This window comes from Danio rerio, chromosome 5 (genome assembly GCF_049306965.1).
Source record: "Danio rerio strain Tuebingen ecotype United States chromosome 5, GRCz12tu, whole genome shotgun sequence".
Lineage (NCBI taxonomy): Eukaryota > Metazoa > Chordata > Actinopteri > Cypriniformes > Danionidae > Danio > Danio rerio.
In genome coordinates, this window is record NC_133180.1 from 70,139,490 (window position 1) to 70,160,698 (window position 21,209).

Here is a 21,209-nt window from a genome sequence, read left to right on the forward strand (position 1 = left end):
TTTGTCTAAATTAAGAAATCTTACTTGTCTATATATTCATATACAATAATATATTTAAGACAACCTCAACCTAACATTTAAAGCTCTCTATACTAATCAACTAACGTAAAACACCTCATTTTTTTTGTCACTTTTTGAAGAAAATCCCATATCAATTCATTAGGATTTTAATGCATTGAAAATAACCGGGATACCAGATTGATCATACAACAAAAGACATACTGAAATCATAGTAAAACATCACTTTTATTCCAATGAAAAAAGAGCAATGTTAAACAGTGCACCTTAAATGATTCTATCCACTTTCACAGTCTACCAATATGCACTAATTAATGCTAGGAATGTATTTACCCTGTCCTAAAACTGTTACTATTAATATTACTCATATTGGTCCCGCTTTACATTAGGTGGCCCTAATTAATATGTACTTACACTGAGATTTATAATTTGTTACTGTATAATTATTGTGTAAATACATGTTTTTACATTGTACTTATGATTGATTAAATACATCAATGGTATTACATCTGTAATTAACTTTTGACCATCGTTGACCATCGTTGACCATCGCTTACACCTTAACCCACTCTCAAACTTACCTATACCACTAAACATGTCCCTTATCCTACCCCTGTCCCAACTTAAGAGCACCACAAGTTCTGCAATACATTATGAACACAGCAAGTACATCATATTTATTTTTATACGCAGGCACATAATAGTTAAGGCTGCCTGATATAAAGGGGGACCCTCATATTACTTATCAGCAGATTAGACCACCACATGAACTGATGCATATAAGTCATGTAACTTCAGTGTCATGCCAAATGAAATTGCTCCCATCTGTTGGGAATCAGTGAATTCATATTCAGCATATGCTGAAACACTTTCCACTCGAGTTAAACGAGCACGCACCTGCTTAGAGATTATGCGCTGTTGTTTGTCACACCGATCTATACTGTTTCATTTGACAGCAGTTAGTAATATTATCCTTGGAAAGCATCAGTATGTTAATCGTTTTCCATGGTGTTGTTTTACTTGAAATCTGCACAACACTTTTCTGAAAGAATCATTATTTAACCCAGGCTCATTGCAAATACGTGCCTCAGCCTAGATTGTTGCAAAAAAGCAAAATACGTTCCTCCTAGTATGGTTCGTTGTAGACTTCAGATGACATATCCATTAGAGGGTGCTGTGTACATTTATCAACCCAGGCTCATTCTGAAAATGTACTGCTATATACATTTCTGGAGAGCGCCAAATGCATCCCAGTAGGTACGTTTTTTTTGCAGAGGTCACTGTGTAGGCTTTTTGAGATCTCAAATTTCTCTTGCGAGTGCCATTTGCTCTTGCTGTTTTCGCGCAAATCCACCAGAGGCCACTGTTGACTGACTAAATGACTGGCCAATCGACTGACCCACACTCCTCCTTCCCTAAACCCAACAAATAGTGTTTTCAAAAGCACAAATTGACTAGCACCCACCCACTTCCCTAAACCCAACCAACAGTTTTTAAAAGCAATCCAAAAAAGCGAAAAGCCCTCACCTGATTTATACCACATTTTCAGATTTTAACACTCTGTTATTCACTTGTTTATTTCGTTTTTTGGCTTATATTTATGTCTTACTCGCTATCTGGAACCGTTCTTTCTCAGACTTAAACCCTGTCGTCATGGTCATCTCAAGTTCGCCGACGGACATGGCGAACTACTGAACAAACTGGTAACAGCGGGAAAGCCTTCCATTTGTAGGTAAGCGGTTAGCTAGTAAGCGCGGAAAAGGAACGGTGTCAAACCGCCCTGTAGTGTCCGTTTTAAAAACTAAATGCAGCCATATGTAGCTCTGGCTACATAATTCGCAATCTCCAGAAATGTATATAGGGCAACGTTTTAGAATGAGCCTGTGTTGACATTTATGCAAATGTAAAAAATGTACTTATGGTGTGTTTTAGTGTTTTAGTTATACAGTATGTGTCATTAACACGTTTGTACACCTCCATAAGAAGTCGGGGCTTGTCATACAAATCACCTTGTAATTGACTGACCCAAATCTTTCCCTAAACCTAATCAATCGTGCTTTCAAAAGCAAACGTAAGAGAAAACTGCATTGTAGTTTTACCAACCCAAGCACGTTTCTGGAGACCGCGATTTACGTGGCCGGAGGTCACGTTAGTTTTTTTCGAGCGAACGCTGCGGGGCAGTGTGGCGTCGCTCCGCTCCTCCTCTTCGCGCTTGCCGGCCGACGGCTCGTCTCCAAGTGGAGGGCTTTCCCGATGCAACCAGTTTGTCCGCTTAGCTCACAGCGTTGCGTCGGCAGAGCGGAGGCCCAGAACAGTGGTTCCGGAAATCAGGTAAGATGAAAAACAGAATCCGAAAAATGAGGGCGAGAATGCGGCAGGATCTGAAAACGCGATCGAAATCGAAGATGAGGGCTTTTGCTTTTTTTTTTTTTTCTGGACGGCTTTTGCAAACCGTCGCTTGGGTTTAGGAAAGGAAGAGGAGGAGGAGGAAGAGGAGGGCGGCCGGGGCGGCCGATCTGGCGGCTTTTCGCGCGAAGACAGCGCGGGTACGAACGAAAGGATCCGCGAAAACAAAAACCTTTCAAATACGTACCTCCCGGGGACGTATCTCGCGGTCTGCAGAAACATCCGCGGGGCTACATTTCCACAATGAACCCGGGTTGAGTTTTACTTTGAATTTACATTGAATTGCATTGCTTTTACCTGGTTTGTGCATCCGACCTCCACCAAATTTGAACCCAAGTACTCAAGTACAAAACTGTACTACCAAGAAAACTGGCCAGTGCAGAAAAGTTATCCATATGGACATAGACAAGTGGAGGAAATTAATTCGATTATAAATCATAGATACTTTTAAGTTATTTTTTGATAATTATTTGTTGTTGTGCAAAGACCTGCACAGTGTAATACTTAAATGGTCATAATATGTCCCTGTAAATATCCAACATAGACTCATTCTGAAAACGTAGCCCTTTATAAATTACTGGAGATCACAAATAATGCAGCCAGAGATACGTATGGCTGGATTTCATCTTTAAAACAAACACTACGAGGCAGTAAGCTGACCCCTTACCTCAATATAGACGGCTTTTCAGCTGTTACCAGTTTGTCTGGTGGCTCACCATGTATGTCGGCAGACTTGTGACTTGGAGCAGAGTTGATCGCGATGACAGGGTTTGATGGTTCCAGAAAACACGTTGGACAAAAACAAACGGCAAAAAATAGGGCCTTTCTTTTTCTGGATTGCTTTTGAAAACTCGGTTGGGTTTTAGGCAAGTGGGTGGGCGCTGGTCAATTGGTGCTTTTGAAAACACTATTGGTTGGGTTTAGGAGAGGAGGAGGGTGGGTCAGTCAATCGGTTAGACAGTCAAACGACTGCAGCCCTTGGTAGATTTACGAAAACACAAACTGCATAAAACAAACGTACCTCCTGAGACGTATTTAGCGCTCTCTGGAAATGTAAGGGTACGTATTCAGAATGAGCATGGATTGTAAATATAATTGGTCTGAAATAGAACAAAAGTTGTTGGCATAATTTTCCGTAATAGCATTCATTTGACTTTCTGCAGTGAAATGTATGATAATGTACGTTTTTGTATTTTCATAAAAATGTAGGCTGCAGCATGTATTTCCAATGAGCCTGTTTTGCAATTAGAGTGTTTCTATACCCTCTGAATCAGATCTGTTGTATTTGGACTCACCTCAGAATATAACTTGACTGCAAAAATATGAAACAATTGAACATCATATAATCCTACCAATTAAAATAAACCTATATTACTCCCCCACTAAACCACAGCCTACTGGAAGACCTCTCAAAATGTGCATCCAGAGAGTTCGAGAGTTTGCAGAAGAAATTTGTGGAAGTTTCACAGTCTCTAGCTGGAGCCTTCTGAGGTTTTGGACTTATGATTTAAGTCTGTTTCATCCTTTTCATCAGAGCCAAAAGAAACCCGCTGTTCATCCATGCGTTTGGATTGCACTTTCTGAATTAGGCTGAAGAAGTCTTCATCTGGGTCAGGCGCTGGAGGCAAAGAGCACCGCTGATCATTGATTCTGGAGGACTGGAGTGGAGGAGAGAGGTTATTACACGTATATGCAAACATTTACACCAGGTAAAATAAGTATTGAACACATGACCATTTATCAAAGAAAATATATTTCTAAAAGTGATTTGACTTGAAAACTTCACCAGATGTTGGTAAGAACCAAAATAATACATATACATAAGGGAAACAAGACTATTTAGTTTAGGTTATGTGTAATAAAATTAAATGACAAAAAGAAAAAGTATTGAGCACATGAAGAAACGAAGGTGTAAAAAAAGCATGGAAAGCTCAGACAGCAGCTGAAATCTCCAACCCAGGCTCATTCTGATTATGTACCCCTATATACATGTTTGGAGAGAGAAAAATACATCCCTCGAGCCAAGTTTTTTTTTAAGCTTTTGTTTTCGCGGATCCATCAGAGACCGCTGTGTACACTTTTTCAGATCCTAAATTTATATCGTAAGTGCCCTTCGTGCCTGCTGTTCTCACGTAAATCCACCAGAGCACGCTGTTGGCTAACTGACTGACCAACTAACCAATCCCCCCACCTTCCCTCATTCCTAACCCAACCAATAAAATGTTAAAAAGCACCGATAGACCCATCTATCCCTTTCACTTAACCCAAACGCAGTGTTTTGAAAAGCAATCGAAAAAAATAAAGGCCCCCTGAGTTTTATCACATTTTCAGAATTAACACACTTTCACCCTGTTACTTAATTATTTAGTCTGCCAACATACGCGTCGAGACAAGAAACGGCATCATACCACCCCGTAGCGTTAATTTTAAAGACAAAATGCTGTCATACGTAGCTCTGGCTACATAATTTGCCAACACAGGCTCATTCTGAAAACCTAGTCCCGCGGACGTTTCTAGAGAAGCTATGGGGCGGTATGACGCTGTTCCTTTTGGCGCTTACCGGCTGATCACTTACCTCTGTGTGGAGGGCTTTCCCACCACAACCAGTTTGTCCAGTTAGCTTGTTGTGTACATTGGCGGACTTGAGACACAGAGAGGAGTTGACCTGGTCGAGGGGTTCAAATTCGGCAAACAAACAAACAAACGAGTAAACAAAAGGGTGAGAATGTGGTAAAATCTGAAAACGTGGTAAAAATCAGACGAGGGCTTTTTTTTCTGGACGGCTTTTGTAAACTGTCAGCTGGGTTTAAAGAAGTAAGCGGGCAGGCGGGTCAATTGATAAATTGGATTTGCGAAAACAAAAACTGCCAAAATACGTACCTCCCGGGACGTATTTCGTGGTCTCCAGAAACGTCCACGGTACTACGTTTTCAGAATAAGCCTGGGTTGTATTTGCCGTTTCCAGAAACGTAATTAAGGCTATGTTTTCAGAATGAGCATACAGTATATTAGAAAACTCTCAGGATTTTATTTAGCAACCCTGCATCTCGTCATTGTAAATTAATAATAGCTGCATCAGTTTTAACACCAACATTAGATGAAACCAGAGAGAAACCACATTTTAACAAGACAATGATCCAAAATTGATATCAATTGGTTTCAGAAAAGAAAATAAAGAATGGCTCAGCCAATCTCCTGATCTGTACCCAATGGAAAATTAGAATTAAAATCTGAGAATAGACGAGACCTACAGAGTAGTCAAGATTTGAAAACTCTGTTGAAGTCTGGGGAAATATCACTCCTGAACATTGCATTTGACTCTATTCTTCATACAAGAGACATCTTGAAGCTGTCATTACCAAAATACCCTTTTATACCAAGTATTAATTACATTTCAGTAGTTCAGCACTTCCTCCTTGTGTTGTTCCATGTTATTACACATAATAACTTTGTTTTTATTTAAATGCTTGGATTGATTGGGTTTTTTACCAAAATCTCAGTCAATTTCATATCAACCACTTCTTATATACTTTATATTTTAAAAAGGATTTACCAGAAAACAAATTATGACATTTCTAATACTTATTTTACCCACTGTATACATCTTACATTCAGTATCACATTATGTTACCTGATACTTTATGAGCATGTTGAAAAACTCGTCACTAGGTTCCTGTGGGCTACATGCTTCGCACAAGTGTCCCACATTGTTCTGTGCTATCCTGATGCCCAGCCGGTCTCCTATACTGGCTCTCTGGTCGTCCAGTCTGCGGCTCTGCGAACTGGCTATCAGGTCAAAGAACTCCTCTGTCTGGGTGAGGGAGATGAGGGATGAGGATCCAGACAATAAAGGGGACTGAGGCATGGAGGACTGGGGCCCAGACGAGGCCTCTTGGGCCTGGGCATTGGGCTGCTGAGGGTGCTGGCAGCGCCGGTTCTCCATGCCGCTGCTTCTGGGGTCTCTGAGCACAGTGAAAGGGCAGACCTCATTAGAGGTGACTGGGACTTAACCTTGAAAGGAATACAGAGCAGAAGATTTAGCCTTCTTGCGACGATGAATGAACAGAGGAACATTTATCATTCAGAATTTTTTGTTTAAAGAGATAGTTCTCCCAAAAATGAAAATCTACTCACTATTTACTCACCCTCCGATGGTTATAAACCTTAATGCGTTTTTATTTTCATTTATGTTGATCACAAAAGAAATATTTTGAAGAAAGCTAAAAACCTGTAACCATTGACTTCCATAGTTGGAAAAGCAAATACTATTGAAGCTAGTGGTTACAGGTTTGCATCATTGTTCAAAGTATCTTCTTCTGTGTGTAACAAAAGGGCTGCACAGTGGCTCAGTGGTTAACACTGTTGCCCACAGCAAGAACGTCGCTGGTTCGAGTCCTGGCTGGGCCAGTTGGCATTTCTGTGTGGAGTTTGCATGTTCTCCCCGTGTTCGCGTGGATTTACTTCAGGTGCTCCAGTTTCCCCCACAGTCCAAAGGCATGCGCTATAGGTGCATTGGATGAACTAAATTGGCCGTAGTTTATGAGTGTGTGTGAATGTGAGGGTGCAGAGGTGTTTCCCAGTACTGGGTTGCGGCTAGAAGAGCATCCACTGCGTAAAACATATGACGGAATAGTTGGCGGTTCATTCCACTGGGGCGACCTCTAAAATGGAGACTGAGCTGAAGGAAAATTAATAAATGAATAGTACTTATAAAGTCTGATCTTATTCTATACACCTAAACACAATTACTAACTTAACTTTTAATAAGCATTTGTAGTTTATTGAGTTAAAGTCTTAGCTAATGGTTTGTTAAAAGTGAACCTTAAAGGATCACTCCACTTTTTTGACAATATGCTCATTTTACAGCTCACTTAGAGTTAACAGTTTGACCATTTTTTAATAAATTCATCTGATTTCAGTGTCTGAAAATAGTTCTGAATTGTCTCTCATAACCTTGCACCTGCTGCAGACACGGTATGGCTGCAAAGTTCCTTGATTATTATGCTTAAATGAGAGTATAGTTCCTATATATTTTTTTCATTCACTTTTGTCAGTCGGTGAAGTTTGTTCCTCTCCACTGTTTCCACCAGCTTGCTTGGTTTGGGACTTGTGGAGCTGCGCATCTATGGATTTGCTCTTTAGTGTTTGGACTTTCAGCAAAACTATTATCTACAGTTTTCTAAACTGAACTAGGCAACGCGGTGGTGCAGTGGGTCGCACGTTTGCCTTACAGCAAGAAGGTCGCTGGTTCGAGCCTCGGCTGGGTCAGTTGGCATTTCTGTGTGGAGTTTGCATGTTCTCCCTGCATTCACGTGGGTTTCAACCACAATCCAATGACATGCGGTACAGATAAATTGTGTTGGCTAAATTGTCCGTAGTGTATGAGTGTGTATGGATGTTTCCCAGAGATGGGTTGCAGCTGGAAGTTCGAAAACATGTGCTGGATAAGTTGGCGGTTCATTCTGCTGTGGTGCTCCCGGATTAATAAAGGGACTAAGCCGAAAAGAAAATGAATGAATGAACTGAACTAAACTGAACTCTGAAAACTGGACTGACACAGTTTAAGTTTACTACAACTTCTATGTTAAGCTGCTTTAACACAATCTACATTGTAAAAGCGCTAATATAAAATATACATGCATTGAATTGAACTATATAGACACTTTTCATTTTCAGTCTTAGTTCATGAAGTTATCACAGAACAGTCAAGCTTCAAATTGGAAAAATATTGAAACCTTTTGTTCATTTTTTGGAGAGAGATGCTAACGGTCTAATACGTTTCAATTATGTATGCTAAGCTAAGCTAAAAGTGCTCTCGCCAGACCCAGAGATCGTCTGAATAGATTAAAAAACTGTTTAACTCTATGGGAGTTGCAAAATGAGCACAACAGGTGGCGTGTTTGTTTAAAATAAAGTGAGACCAATCATGCAAACTTGACGCACATTAAAAACTTTTAAAAGCAGGCTTTAAAATAGCATGATGCATGCATTTCAGCAAAGTTGGAATGAGTGAACATTTTAAACAAAAGAACAAACATTTTATACCACTTTGTTCCTTCTGTCAGTTATCACTAATCTTAAAAAAGTAAATAAAAGGAATTAAAGACAAACAGACATTTAACATCACACTAAACATTTGATATATTGCAACATTTAATCAACGAATATTTTAGAAATGACAAAAGTTTGACTTACAGTTTTATCCTTTTCAAATAAAATCCAAAAACCATAAAGTTCACAAAGGCGCTGTCTACGGGGACTTCATCTTAGATCCGCCATACACCAATTGCCACAGCCTCTGGCACTAAATGGTTTTCTTGGCAGACATGACAAGCGGACCTTACTCTCCCAAGACTGAAACATGCATGTAATTGAATATCTTCCAAATCTTCTCTAACAGAAAAATCTAAATAAATGTATGTTAAAAAATGGCTTATATTCCAGCATAAATGAGGATGACTTCCCTATGTTCCACACCCAGGTTTCCAATGTGCAGGGTTGTCTGTTTTTCGAGGGGGAGAGAAAGGGAGAGTGAGGGGGGGAGAGATAGAGAGAAATGGGGCGCAGTTGCCCCTCTCCGCTTACATCATGGTTGCTATAGGAACTGGAAATCGGCTTCCAAATCTCGCTCCCGTTGTTCACTCAAACACAGACATACACACACCAACAAGAACACACACTGTCTGGTGCACACACACACACACACACTGGCTTGCATTCCTGCATTGTTCAGTTCTATTCATCGCCTCCTGGGGGATCAGTTGCCTCTCTCTTTCCACAGTCAGGGAAACTAGAGCACAGTTATACCAGTACACAGTGGCCAAGATCACCGATGTATCTGTCATTTTCATGTCTTTCTTTGAAGCGATGGCGAGCCACTGTCGGCAGAGCACCAGGAGGAGGGGGTTGCTTGGAAGCTACCATAAGGAGGAGCCAATAACCAATGATTCTGGGACAAACCAAAGCAACATAATGTTGCCTGGGGCCCTTCGCCTGAAATGAATGGATGAATGCCACTCCATTTAGAATTCCCCAAGGCGAATAGAGCAGTCTTTCTTGAGATTCCCTCCAGCCCAGCTCCATGTGCCAGCCAGCAGGCAACTACTAGAGCAAGTCCAGTTCACCAGTGCTTTCCACTGCTCTTCAGTTCACCATATTACATGTGCTGTAGCTGGGTATTCATTTACAGAGTTCACATGTGCGTATATTTATCAGAGATTTCTTCCAGCTCCACCTGTACAACATAGGCTCATCGTGAAAATGTGCCCTCGTATACATTTCTGGAGAGTGCGAATTATGTAGCCAGAGCTACATATGACTGCATGTCGTCTTTAAAACGATGGCTTCTGTTTTTTTTTCATGCTACCAGCTGAATGATTACCTCCGTGTGGACGGATTTTCCGCTGTTAGCAGTTTGCTCAGTGGCTTGCCATGTTTGTCAGTGGATGTGAGACGCATTGACCTTGACAACGTGGTTTGAGTCTGGTGAAGAACCATTCCAGAAAGCAAGTAAAACAAAAACAAATGAAAAAATAAATAAAATAAACAAGTAAATAACAGTGTGAGAACGTGGTAGAGGTGAAAACATGGGATAAATCAGGCGGCCGCGAGGGCTTTTCTTTTTCTGGTTTGCTTTTGAAAATACTGTTGAATGTATTTAGGGAAGTCGGTGGGCGGATTAATCGGTGCTTTTGAAAACACTATTGGTTGGGTTTAGGGAAGGGGGTGAGTGGGTTTATCATTCGATCAGTCAGTCAATCGACAACGGTCTCTGGTGAATTCACGTGAGAACAGCACAAGAGAAATCTGAGATCTTAAAAAGTGTACACAGCAGCCTCTGGTGGATATACGGAAGAACAGCAGGAGCGACTGGCACTCACAAGAGAAATTTGAGATCTGAAAAAGCATACACAGCGGCCTCTGGTGGATTTGCGAAAACAAAACTGCAAATAAAAGTACCTCTTGGGACATATTTCGCGCTCTCCAGAAATGTATACTAGGATACGTATCAATAATGAGCCTGAGTTGAAATGGTATGTATGCCCAGCAGGGGCGCCGCTAAGGGGGGGGAAAGTTAGGATGATTCTCCTCACTTAGGTCCGCAACCAGGCCCGGATTGGCTAATCGGGAGGACCGGGAGAATTCCCGGTGGGCCGGTCCGTTTTTTGGCCGCGAGGGCCGGTGTCCCTAGCTCCAGAATCTGTTGCTCTCAGCAATCACACTTTTTAAATTTATTTATTTACTTGACCACAGCCTTTTTATTCATTATTATACCGCAACTCTTCTCTTTTGATCTATTTTAATGATGATAAAACTCAGTTGTGTCATCATTTTTAAAACAGTTGTTGTGGTCGAGCGAATAGCACGTTAGGTTAAGACGCCGCGGACCCGGGTTCGATCGTTAGTGTAATTTAGTGTTTTCATTTTTATTGATAAGACATATAATACTGTTAGGATTGTTGAACATTTGAAGTTCTAAAGCAGCTGTTTTCTCAAAAAAAAAAAAAAAAAAGACGTGATAGTGTCATTAGAAACTGATTTGGAAATATTTATTTATTTACTTATTTTAATATAGTCAGTCGTGAACTGAGGTGGGCCGGTCTGAGGCTTGAAACTCCAGAGCTGAAAAGGTGTCCCACTCCGGCCCTGTCCGCAACAACCATGGCACCTACCCCCACCAAGCTCTTCACTTACGTCCATGACACACCGCCACCCACCCCCCTTTGCTCTTCCCTTACATCCGCAACAAACCAACACCCCCATCCCGTTCTTCACTTACGTTCGCAACCTCACCCCTTAAACCCAAACCTCCAACCCAAAACCCCAATCAACCCCCCCCCGGTTCCCACTTAGTCTGCAAAGGGCTGTCAGAGGGCCTGTGGTGACCAGCTGCGTGCCTGATGCCCACCCTGATCACTCAAGGAAAAAAAACTATTTTAGTTTTTGTCTGTTTAGTAGCTAACTCAAACAAATTCATGTGAACTCCTTCCTACGCAAATTTACAATTTTTAAAATGAAGCATGTCACCCAACCCTGCCCCTAAACCCAACCATCATTTTCAAGCATTATGTATATATAAATACACATATGTGTATATGATACAAATAATACATTTATTGAAATATCTATTACATATACATAATAAATAAATATAGTACACACACATGTATAACCCAGGCTCATTCTGAAAACGTACCTCTATTTACATTTCTGGAGAGCACCAAATACGTCCCAGGAGGTATGTTTTTGTGCTGTTTTTGTTAGAGTCCACCAGAGGCCGCTGTGTATGCTTTTTCAGATCTTGAATTTCTCTTGCGAGTGCAATTCACACCTGCTGTTCTCGCATGAATCCACCAGCCACTGCTGTTAACTGACCAACCGACCAATACCCCTCCCAATGATTCCCTAAACCCAACCCATAGTGTTTTAAAAGCACTGACTGACCAGCGCCCACCCACTTCCCTAAACTAACAGTGTTTTAAAAAGCAATCCAGAAAAAGAAAAGTCCTCGCCTGATTTTTACTACGTTTTTACCCCATTCTTACCCTGTTATTTACCTTTTTATTTATTTTTTTTTTTTTGCTTTTTTTTGTCTTACCTGCTTTCTGGATCCGTTCTTCACCGCACTTTAACCTCATTGTTGTGGTCAACTCCTCTCTGGACAAATTGGTAACGGAAAAGACGTCCATACAGAGGTAAGCAGTCAGCTGGAAAGTGCAAAAAGAAACTGTGTCATACCGTCTTTAGTGTTCATTTTAAAGACGAAATGCAGCCATGCGTACTTCTGCAGATATTTCACAATCTCCAAAATTTTATAACGGGCTACCTTTTCAGAATGAGCCTATATTGCACATGTATAATGTCAAAACAAACTTTTATTTTAGATGCAATTGATTTCCTACCATCACTAATTTAATTACATTTTCTATAGATGTTCTACATGCGTCAAGTGGGACCTGCACATAAAATGCCCTTCCGGTAATTTGGCTCTAATAAAATATATATTTGTAAGACCACATGTTGCCGTTAAGCCAACAAGGTCTTTACGGTCTTTTGACGCACCACTGGAGTGAGAGCAAACATCACCCTCACTTAAATGCACTGCCAGAAGGAAGCTTTTCAACCCTCCATTAGGTAAGTGCTCTGCCAAACAGGAAAATCCATCAGCTTTTGTGAACAAAGTCATTGAGCCATACAGTACCTGTCCGACCGGCTGTAGCTCTCCATTCACACATTCAAGCTTTCCTGTTTGAACAGACAATATATGGTGAAGCATCTGTGTTGCATCATCGAGCAAACAAGTGCATCATCTATTTAACAGCGTTCTCTGGGTTCAAAATCAGGAAGCCGGTGTTACTTGGCCTTCTATGAAAATAGATTGTGTGCTAATATAGAATGTTCCCCCTGTAAGGGGTAGAACAAATGCTTGTTGAAGCACCCAGCAGGACGCCTGTGCTTGTGCACCTGCGCCCCCCTTATTATCACTGCACATCAAGCATATGAAAGGATTTTAGGGTTAATAAATCACTTTATGCCATCTATGGCTAAATTGAGACCCAGGACCACAAAATCAGTCAAATATTTGGAAATTGAGATACATACACTCACCGGCCACTTTATTAGGTACACCTTACTAGAACCCGGTTGGACCCCGTTTTGGCCTTTAGATCTGCCTTAATGCTTTATGGCAGGGGTGTCAAACGCAATTCCTGGAGGGCCGAAGCCCTGCCCCGTTTAGTTCCAACCCTGCTCCAACACACTCACCTGTAGGTTTCAAACAAGCCTGAAGGACTCAATTAGTTTGATCAGGTGTGTTTAATTAGGGTTGGAACTAAACTGTGCAAAGCTGCGGCCCTTTTGGAACTGAGTTTGTCACCTGTGCTTTATGGCATAAATTCAACAAGGTACTGGAAACATTCCCCAGAGGTTTTGGTCCTTATTGACATGATAGCATCACACAGTTGATGCAGATTTGTTGGCTGCACATCCATGATGCGAATCTCCTGTTCCACATCCCAAAGGTGCTCTATTGGATTGAGATCTGATGACTCTGGAGGCCATTTGAGTACAGTGAACTCATTGCCATGTTCAAGAAACCAGTCTAAGATGATTCACGCTTTATGACATGGTGTGTTATTCTGCTGGAAGTAGCCATCAGAAGATGGGTACACTGTGGTCATAAAGGGATAAACATGGTCAGCAACAATACTCAGGTAGGCTGTGGTGTTGCCTACCCGAGATTCTCACAGTATGATAACCTTGGATAAATATATCACGGTATTGAGATTACTGCTCTAAAATATATTCTTTTTAAATGTCAAAAAAACAAAAACTTTTTTTCATTTTGAGCTCAACATATTTTATTTTGTGAAAGATTTATAATATTTTGGAGCAGTAAACATGTCAGGCAAAATAATTCAAATGAATCATTGACTTCTGCTGTCTTCATTAGTTTCAAAAACACAGATTTCTTTACAATTTAAAACAACATCTTTGGATATTTCTTCTGCTGAAGACACTGTTCTCCTAAAAAACAGACAAAATGTAAAAAAAAATTACACATACCTTAGGAACGGTTTTACAGAAAATTGCGGTGGTTTTAAAATCTTGACTTTTCCAAATCGCGGTATACCTTGAAAACGGTTATTGTCCCATGTCTAGTTGACACAATGTTTAATTGGTACTAATGGGCCCAAAGTGTGCCAAGAAAATATCACCCACACCATTACACCACCACCACCAGCCTGAACCCTTGATACAAGGCAGGATAGATCCATGTTTTCATGTTGTTGATGCCATATTCTGACCCTACCATCCGAATGTCACAGCAGAAATCTACACTCGTCAGACCAGACAACATTTTTCCAGTCTTTTATTGTCCAATTTTGGTGATCCTATGTGAATTGTAGCCTCAGATTCCTGTTCTTAGCTGACAGGAGTGGCACCCAGTGTGGTCTTCTGCTGCTGTAGCCCATCTGCCTCAAGGTTGGATGTGTTGTGCATTCAGAGATGCTCTTCTGCCTTCAGTTGTAACGAGTGGTTATTTGAGTAACTGTTGCCTTTCTACCAGCTCAAACCATTCTGGCCATCCTCCTCTGAGCTCTGGCATCAACAAGGTATTTTCTATATTTTTTCTTTTTTTGGTATATTCTCAGTAAACCCTAGAGATGGTTGTGCATGAAAATCTCTGTATATAAGCAGTTTCTGAAATGCTCAGACCAGCCCTTCTGGCACCAACAACCATGCCATATTCAAAGTCACTTAAATCACCTTTCTTCCACATTCTGATGCTCAGTTGTCTACATGCCTAAATGCATTGAGTTGCTGCCATGTGATTGGCTGATTAGAAATTTGCATTAACAAGCAGTTGGACAGGTGCACCTAATAAAGTGTATATACATAATCTTAAAGGGGAATAAACAAGCTCTCCATTGATGTGTTTTTGTTTTTTTGTTTTTTTAGAATAGGACAATATTTGGTCAATAAACAAGTATTTGGAAAATAATTTCTGGTTTGGTCAATATAAGGGTTAATTAGTTTAAAAGAAAAAATATATAATTAATTGTGTGTTTTTAAAAAGTAAATTATATTTATTGTTTGACATGAGATTTCCCCCTTGCTTCGGATCAATTTACTTCTAACCTGGGGTAAATTGAACCTCATGAAAACATATCTTTAAAACACTTTGTCCAATAAGCATTATCATAATTTCAATTAAAATTGGACGTCCTGAAATTAAGTTAAATGCTTTTGTTGTACTTCTGCCTCTTCCCTTATCTTGAAGGATAGGTAATACTAATTTAATTTTCCTTTAGCTTAGTCCCTTTATTCATCTGGGGTTGCCACAGTGAAATGAACTGCCAAATTATGGAGCATATATTTTGATACCCTTTCAGCTGCAACCCAGTACTGGGAAACACCCATACACATTCATTCGCGCGCACACTACAGCCAATTTAGTGTATTCAGCTCAGTTATAGTGCTTTGGAGCATCTGGAGGAAACCTACACGAACACAGGGAGAACATGCAAACTCCACACAGAAATGCCAACTGACCCAGCTGGGACTCAAACCAGCAACCTTCTAGAGAGGAGAAAGTGCTAACCACTGAACCACTGTGTCACCAAGTAATGATTAATTCATTATTATTTTTATTATTATTATTTGTTTAGCATTTAAATAATCATACTTTTCTGTCAGCTGAGGGTAAAACGTGTTTAAATCTCATTTCCAGTGCACTTAGCCTCACGTCAGAGTGTGACTCATCTGCTGTGCATCATTCAGGATGTGCTTTCCTCCTGGACTCTTTAAATATAGTTGATCCAAATATATCTGTGCGAAAAGGATTTTGCACAGAGCATTTATCAAACAAATCCATATGCCACGCATCAAAGACACTTTAACGTCCTCAGGCTGTGAATCATTCCCGAAAGTTTCCACAAGATGACACTCTTTGTTACTCCCCTCAAGATGAAACAAAGGCTCAAGTCGTTCTTGATTTTAACTGACATTTATTCGGACACGAGTCTGTAGTATGTCTTGTACATTCTAGCCTTGCACTCCTTTATGTCCCAATATTGCCGTCAGAACTACGAAAAGAAATACATAAACTTCAATTAACCCTTTAAAGGTGATGTTGCACGTAATAAACAACATACATACAAACAAAAGATAAAGTGCACATTCAACATGTAAAGAAATACACTTAATTGGCTAATTATACATTACATACGGACACATAATCATACACGTTCACATACGTTAACACCATACAACACATACCTCATTGGCCTCTCTAACTCAAGAGGAATAAACTTGAAGGGTTGCAGTTTCTCTTTAACAAACTTCTTTGTACTTTTGAATCCTTAAAAACGTGTTTTAGCACAGCACCTTGTGGCTGAACTACTTGTAGTGGATCGGAAGAATATCTTCATTGCAACAATGAAATAATTCCCAAGCTAAACATAACAAGAAAAGGTTCCCCCCTCCCCCTTATAGTTTTAGTTAAATAACTTTAAATGAATTAACATGCAATAACAACAAATGTACATTACTTATTTATTCTAATGATTAATTTGAACATTTTAACTATTTATTGACCTTTTAATGTAAAGTTTTTGTTTATAGAGTGTAATATATAAGCATTGCTTCTGACGGCAGCTACACTCCCACCAATCACTTGTGATTTCCAGAATGAAATTTGAACTGTGCTAATCAGCTTCCAGTAATGTGACAGTCTTGTGGATTGGCCTTACTAGATGGACAGGTTTACTCAGTTTCCTTCCATGGTTATCTAATGTGGAGTCACTTATTAGTAGCTGCACTTTTCGTATGCAGCCATCTTGACTTGGGTAAACAGCAGTAACTTTTGCCAGCTTCCAATCATTTCTCTGCATTGTATCATCTTGTATTATGACGATGTCATTGACTTTCGCATTTCTGTTTGTTTTGTGCCACTTTTGTCTTTGTTGTAGGCTCAACAAATATTCCTTTTTCCATCTTTGCCAAAATTCGTTAGCCAGATACTGCACTCGACGCCATCTTTTACGAAGGTAAAGGTCTTCCTTTACAAAATCTCCTGGTGGAGGCAGTATTATTGACGATTTCATTGTCAAAAGAAGGTTGGGTGTAAGTGGTTGTGGTCCAGTAGGATCGTTGAGTAATTGTGTTGTTATGGGTCGGCTATTTACGATTGCCATCACTTCATATAGATATGTTCTTAAGGATGAACTATCAAGTGTTCTAGATGATTGATCCAGAATGGAATTCAACACACTTCTGATTGTTCGGATTTGCCGTTCCCAGGCTCCACCCATATGGCTGGCAGAGGGTGGGTTCATGACAAACTCACAGCCTAGTTGGTTCAGACATTCCTGGTCCATTTCTTTCACTGCTTCCAACAACTCACGCCTTGCTCCAACAAAATTGGTGCCTTGGTCTGATTGCAGCTGACGAACGTTTCCACGTAAAGCAATGAATGCCCGAAGTGAGTTAAGGAATGCATCAGTTGATAAATCATCAAGTAACTCTATATGTACTGCACGAGAGCACAAACATGTGAACAGCAGCCCATAGCGCTTTAGTTCCCTTCTTCCCTCCTTGATGTAAAATGGACCGAAACAATCCATCCCACAATATGTGAAGGGAGGAGTTGTCTCCATTCTTTCGCTAGGCAGGTTTGCCATCCTTTGTTCTTCTGTTTGCCGCCTGAATTTTCTGCATTTGACACAGTTGTAGATAAATGATGATACTGCTTGACTACAGCCGAGAATCCATATGCCATTAGATCTCAGTTCGTTTGTGGTCATGCCACGCCCTTGATGTTTCACTTTCTGATGATAGTGATCAATCAGTAACTTGGTGATATGACTGGTTTTTGGTAAGATAAATGGATGCTTGACATTTGGGTGTAAAGTTGCATGCTCTAATCTTCCTCCCACTCTGAGGATGCCCTTGTGGTCCAAGAAGGGATTGAGTCGATACAATCTGCTTGCTCTGTCTTTAGTAATTAACTCCTTCTTGGAGTGGAGTTCCTTGATTTCTTTGGAAAAGACTAATCCTTGTTCAATGGCAATAACTAAGTGTTCAGCTTCTTGCCTTTCTTCGAGACTTGTAGCTTTGTTGGTTCGCTTTATTGAGCCCTTCAACTCCTTTACAAATCTGATTAGTCTTGCAATAGCTTTAACTAACTTTGTCCAGCTGGAGAATTTGCTGAAACGTTCTGCCAGAGAATTCTCTGTTGTCAATGTGTGGTGTACAAGAACTTTGCGTACCTCTGGGTCATCTGTGTCAAGATCTCCCACCTTAATCTCTCCAGTAGGAAGTGAATCTTCCCAAAGAAAACTTGGGCCACTAAACCAGTTGGAAGCAATGAGTTCTTTAGATTTGAGACCTCGAGACGCATGGTCAGCAGGGTTATCTTCTGATGCAACATACTTCCATTGTGTTGGTTTAGTACTTTCCTTGATTCGTTGGATACGGTTTGCCACGAAAACATGAAAACGCCTCGCTTCATTGTTTATATATCCCAGGACAACCTGAGAGTCTGTCCAGAAGAACTCTTGAACATTTTCCAACTCCAGTTCTCCTTTGAGCATGTCACTTATGCACACCGCTACTACTGCTGCGGACAGCTCCAATCTTGGTACAGTAGTTACCTTGGTGGGTGCTACTCTGGACTTTGCAATGACAAGTGAACAGTGGATTCGTCCTGATCTACTGACTGCTCTTAGATACGTACAGACACCATATCCTGCAACACTTGCGTCTGAAAAATGGTGGAGTTCATATCTCTGAACTTCTTGAAAATCTGCTGGTAGATAGCAGCGATCAATCTTGACATGCGCAAGGTCCTTTAGATCTGTAAGCCAGGACTCCCACCGTGACTGAAGCTCATTTGAGAGTGGTGTGTCCCAGTCTGACTTGTCACGACACATTTGCTGTAGAATTTGCTTGCCAAGCAGAACGAAAGGCGCCACAAATCCAAGTGGGTCGTAGATGGAAGCTACAGTTGACAAGACTCCTCGTCTGGAGAATGGACGCTCACTAACTACTACTCGAAACTGGAAATGATCTGAAGCAACACTCCATTTAACCCCTAGAGCTCTTTCAATCAGTTGCTCGCCCAGTGCTAGATCTTGGTTTCTTACTGTCTCTACACAATCTTCTTTAGGGAGAGATTCAAGAACTTGTGGGCTGTTAGAAACAAACTTATGCAGTCGCAATTTTCCAGTACTGCAGAGTTTTTTCGCTTCATGGACTAAACGAATAGCCTCTTCTTCGGAGTGGAAACTGATAAGGCCATCGTCCACATAAAAGTTCCTTTCAATGAATCTTATAGTTGCTTCACTGAACTGGCCTCGACCTTGTGCTGCAATGTACTTGAGACCAAAGTTTGCACAAGCCGGTGACGAAGCAGCTCCGAACAAATGAACTCTCATTCGGTAGACTGATGGACTTAAGTGAAAATCTCCATTGTCCCACCACAGGAAACGGAGGTAGTCTTGATCTTCGGCCCTGACTCTAAACTGGTGAAACATACGTTCTATGTCACACATCACTGCCACTGGACCCTTGCGAAACCGACACAAGACACCTATCAAGGTATTGGTTAGCTCTGGCCCTGTGAGCAGATGATCATTTAATGACACACCTTTAAATTTGGCCGAACAATCAAACACTACTCTTATTTTCCCTGGTTTTTGGGGGTGGTACACCCCATGATGCGGAAGGTACCAGGTAGAGCTTTTGTCAAGTTCTTCAAGTGGAACTCTTTTTGCATCTCCACGCTCTATAGTTTCATTCATGAATGTTGTATAGTCGTTGCAATATTGTTTGTCTCTTTCAAGTCTTTTCTTAAGACATTGGAGTCGGTGTTCTGCACAGCTTTTATTGTTTGCCAGACACGGCCTGTCCTCTTTAAATGGCAATGGTAGCTCACAATGTCCGTCTGCTGTTATCCTTACTCCTTCTTCCATTATAGACAAAAATCGTCGATCCTCTTGGGAGAAGTGAGACTCTTTCACCTTTCTTTCACTGAAATCAGATTCAAGAACTTTAATCACGTCTGGTGGTGTGATTATTTCTTTGACTTGTGTGCGACAAATGTAATGGACTTCATTTGGCAACTGATCTGATGACAACTTGGGTGTCACTTCCTTAACAATAATCCTGTGGCTGCTTCCCATAGCATCACCATAGTCAACACAAGGGTCAGCTCCACCGACTATTGTCCAACCCAAGTCTGTTCTTTGAGCGAATGGCTCATTGTCTTTTCCTGACACAACTTCTCTAGGTAAAAGCGCTTGTGAGCAGTTGTAACCTATGAGTAACCCAACATCGCATTCTATAGGAGGGGCAATCTCTTCAGCAAGGTGCTCTAAGTGGGGCCATGCTCTTGCTGTCTTAGGAGTGGAGATGTGATTTAGATTTGCAGGAATAAATTCTCTTGTGTATGTTACGGGAAGAAGAATTCTCTTTGAGGAATAGAAGCCTCTGACTTGCAGCCCAGACAGCCTTTCACTTTGGATAACTGAATCTCTGGTTGACAGTGTAGAAAGCTTTAACTGTACATGCTTCTTGTCAGCATCCAGACCATCTGCCTTTTCTTGTAAAATGAATGTTGTGTCACTCTGACTATCTAGAAGAGCATACACCAGAATTTCATGTTCTGGGTTGTTTGTTGTAGATAACCAAACTGGACTGATTGTAGATGTGAGGTTACTACCATTATTTTGAACTACACGGTGTGATATTGTCTCACATGGTATTTCTTTGCTTTGTTTGCTTTCCTTTGTGTCTTTTATGCCTTCTTTATTCTTTCTGATTTGTTTATCCCGTTCCTCATGTAAACAGGTTGGGTGTTTCCCTTTGCATGTGTCACAAACACTTCTCTTTCCACATTTCTTTGAATGGTGTCCAGGGTTAAGGCACCCAAAACATAATCCCTTTGTTTGCACGAACTTGACTCGCTCCATTATTGACTTGTCCATAAACTGTCGACATGTGTGAATGCTATGGTACAATTTGTCACAGAAAACACATTTCTGTATATTTGGTTTCTCCTCTGCAGCACTTGCCAGCACCTTAGTTCCGATACTTCGAGTCTTTGTAGGCTTAACTTTTTCTAAGTCACTTCCCTTGAGTGCATGTAGTGAAGTTACTGGGTTGCACGCAATCTTGGCTTCTCTTGTGATAAAGTCCACAAAGTTACTAAATGTTGGAAAGGAACCGTGCTGCTCTTCAATCTCAATCACTTTTCTATTCCATCTTGCTGTTAACCAATC

At 40.8% G+C, this 21,209-nt stretch overlaps 1 protein-coding gene and 1 long non-coding RNA gene across 3 annotated transcripts; both read right to left on the reverse strand.

The window, feature by feature from the left end:
- Positions 1 to 227: 227 nt before the first annotated feature.
- Positions 228 to 8,916, reverse strand: gpsm1a (G protein signaling modulator 1a). Of its 2 annotated transcripts, none has more exons than XM_009301960.4 (3): positions 8,620 to 8,916; positions 6,056 to 6,386; positions 228 to 4,082 (listed from the first exon to the last, which is right to left on the reverse strand). In XM_009301960.4, the coding sequence occupies exons 1-3, from the start codon at positions 8,652 to 8,654 to the stop codon at positions 3,897 to 3,899; spliced, it is 552 nt and encodes a 183-aa protein (XP_009300235.1). In that variant the 5' UTR covers positions 8,655 to 8,916; the 3' UTR covers positions 228 to 3,896. The 2 variants fall into 2 exon arrangements, with proteins under 2 accessions (XP_009300235.1, XP_001343614.5); XM_001343578.9 differs by having other exon boundaries at positions 6,056 to 6,435.
- A 7,003-nt stretch (positions 8,917 to 15,919) lies between these two features.
- LOC141385663 (uncharacterized) lies at positions 15,920 to 16,367 on the reverse strand. The gene is made up of 2 exons (XR_012406480.1): positions 16,207 to 16,367; positions 15,920 to 16,013 (listed from the first exon to the last, which is right to left on the reverse strand). It is a non-coding gene; the product is annotated as an uncharacterized lncRNA (long non-coding RNA).
- Between the last annotated feature and the right edge of the window lie 4,842 nt (positions 16,368 to 21,209).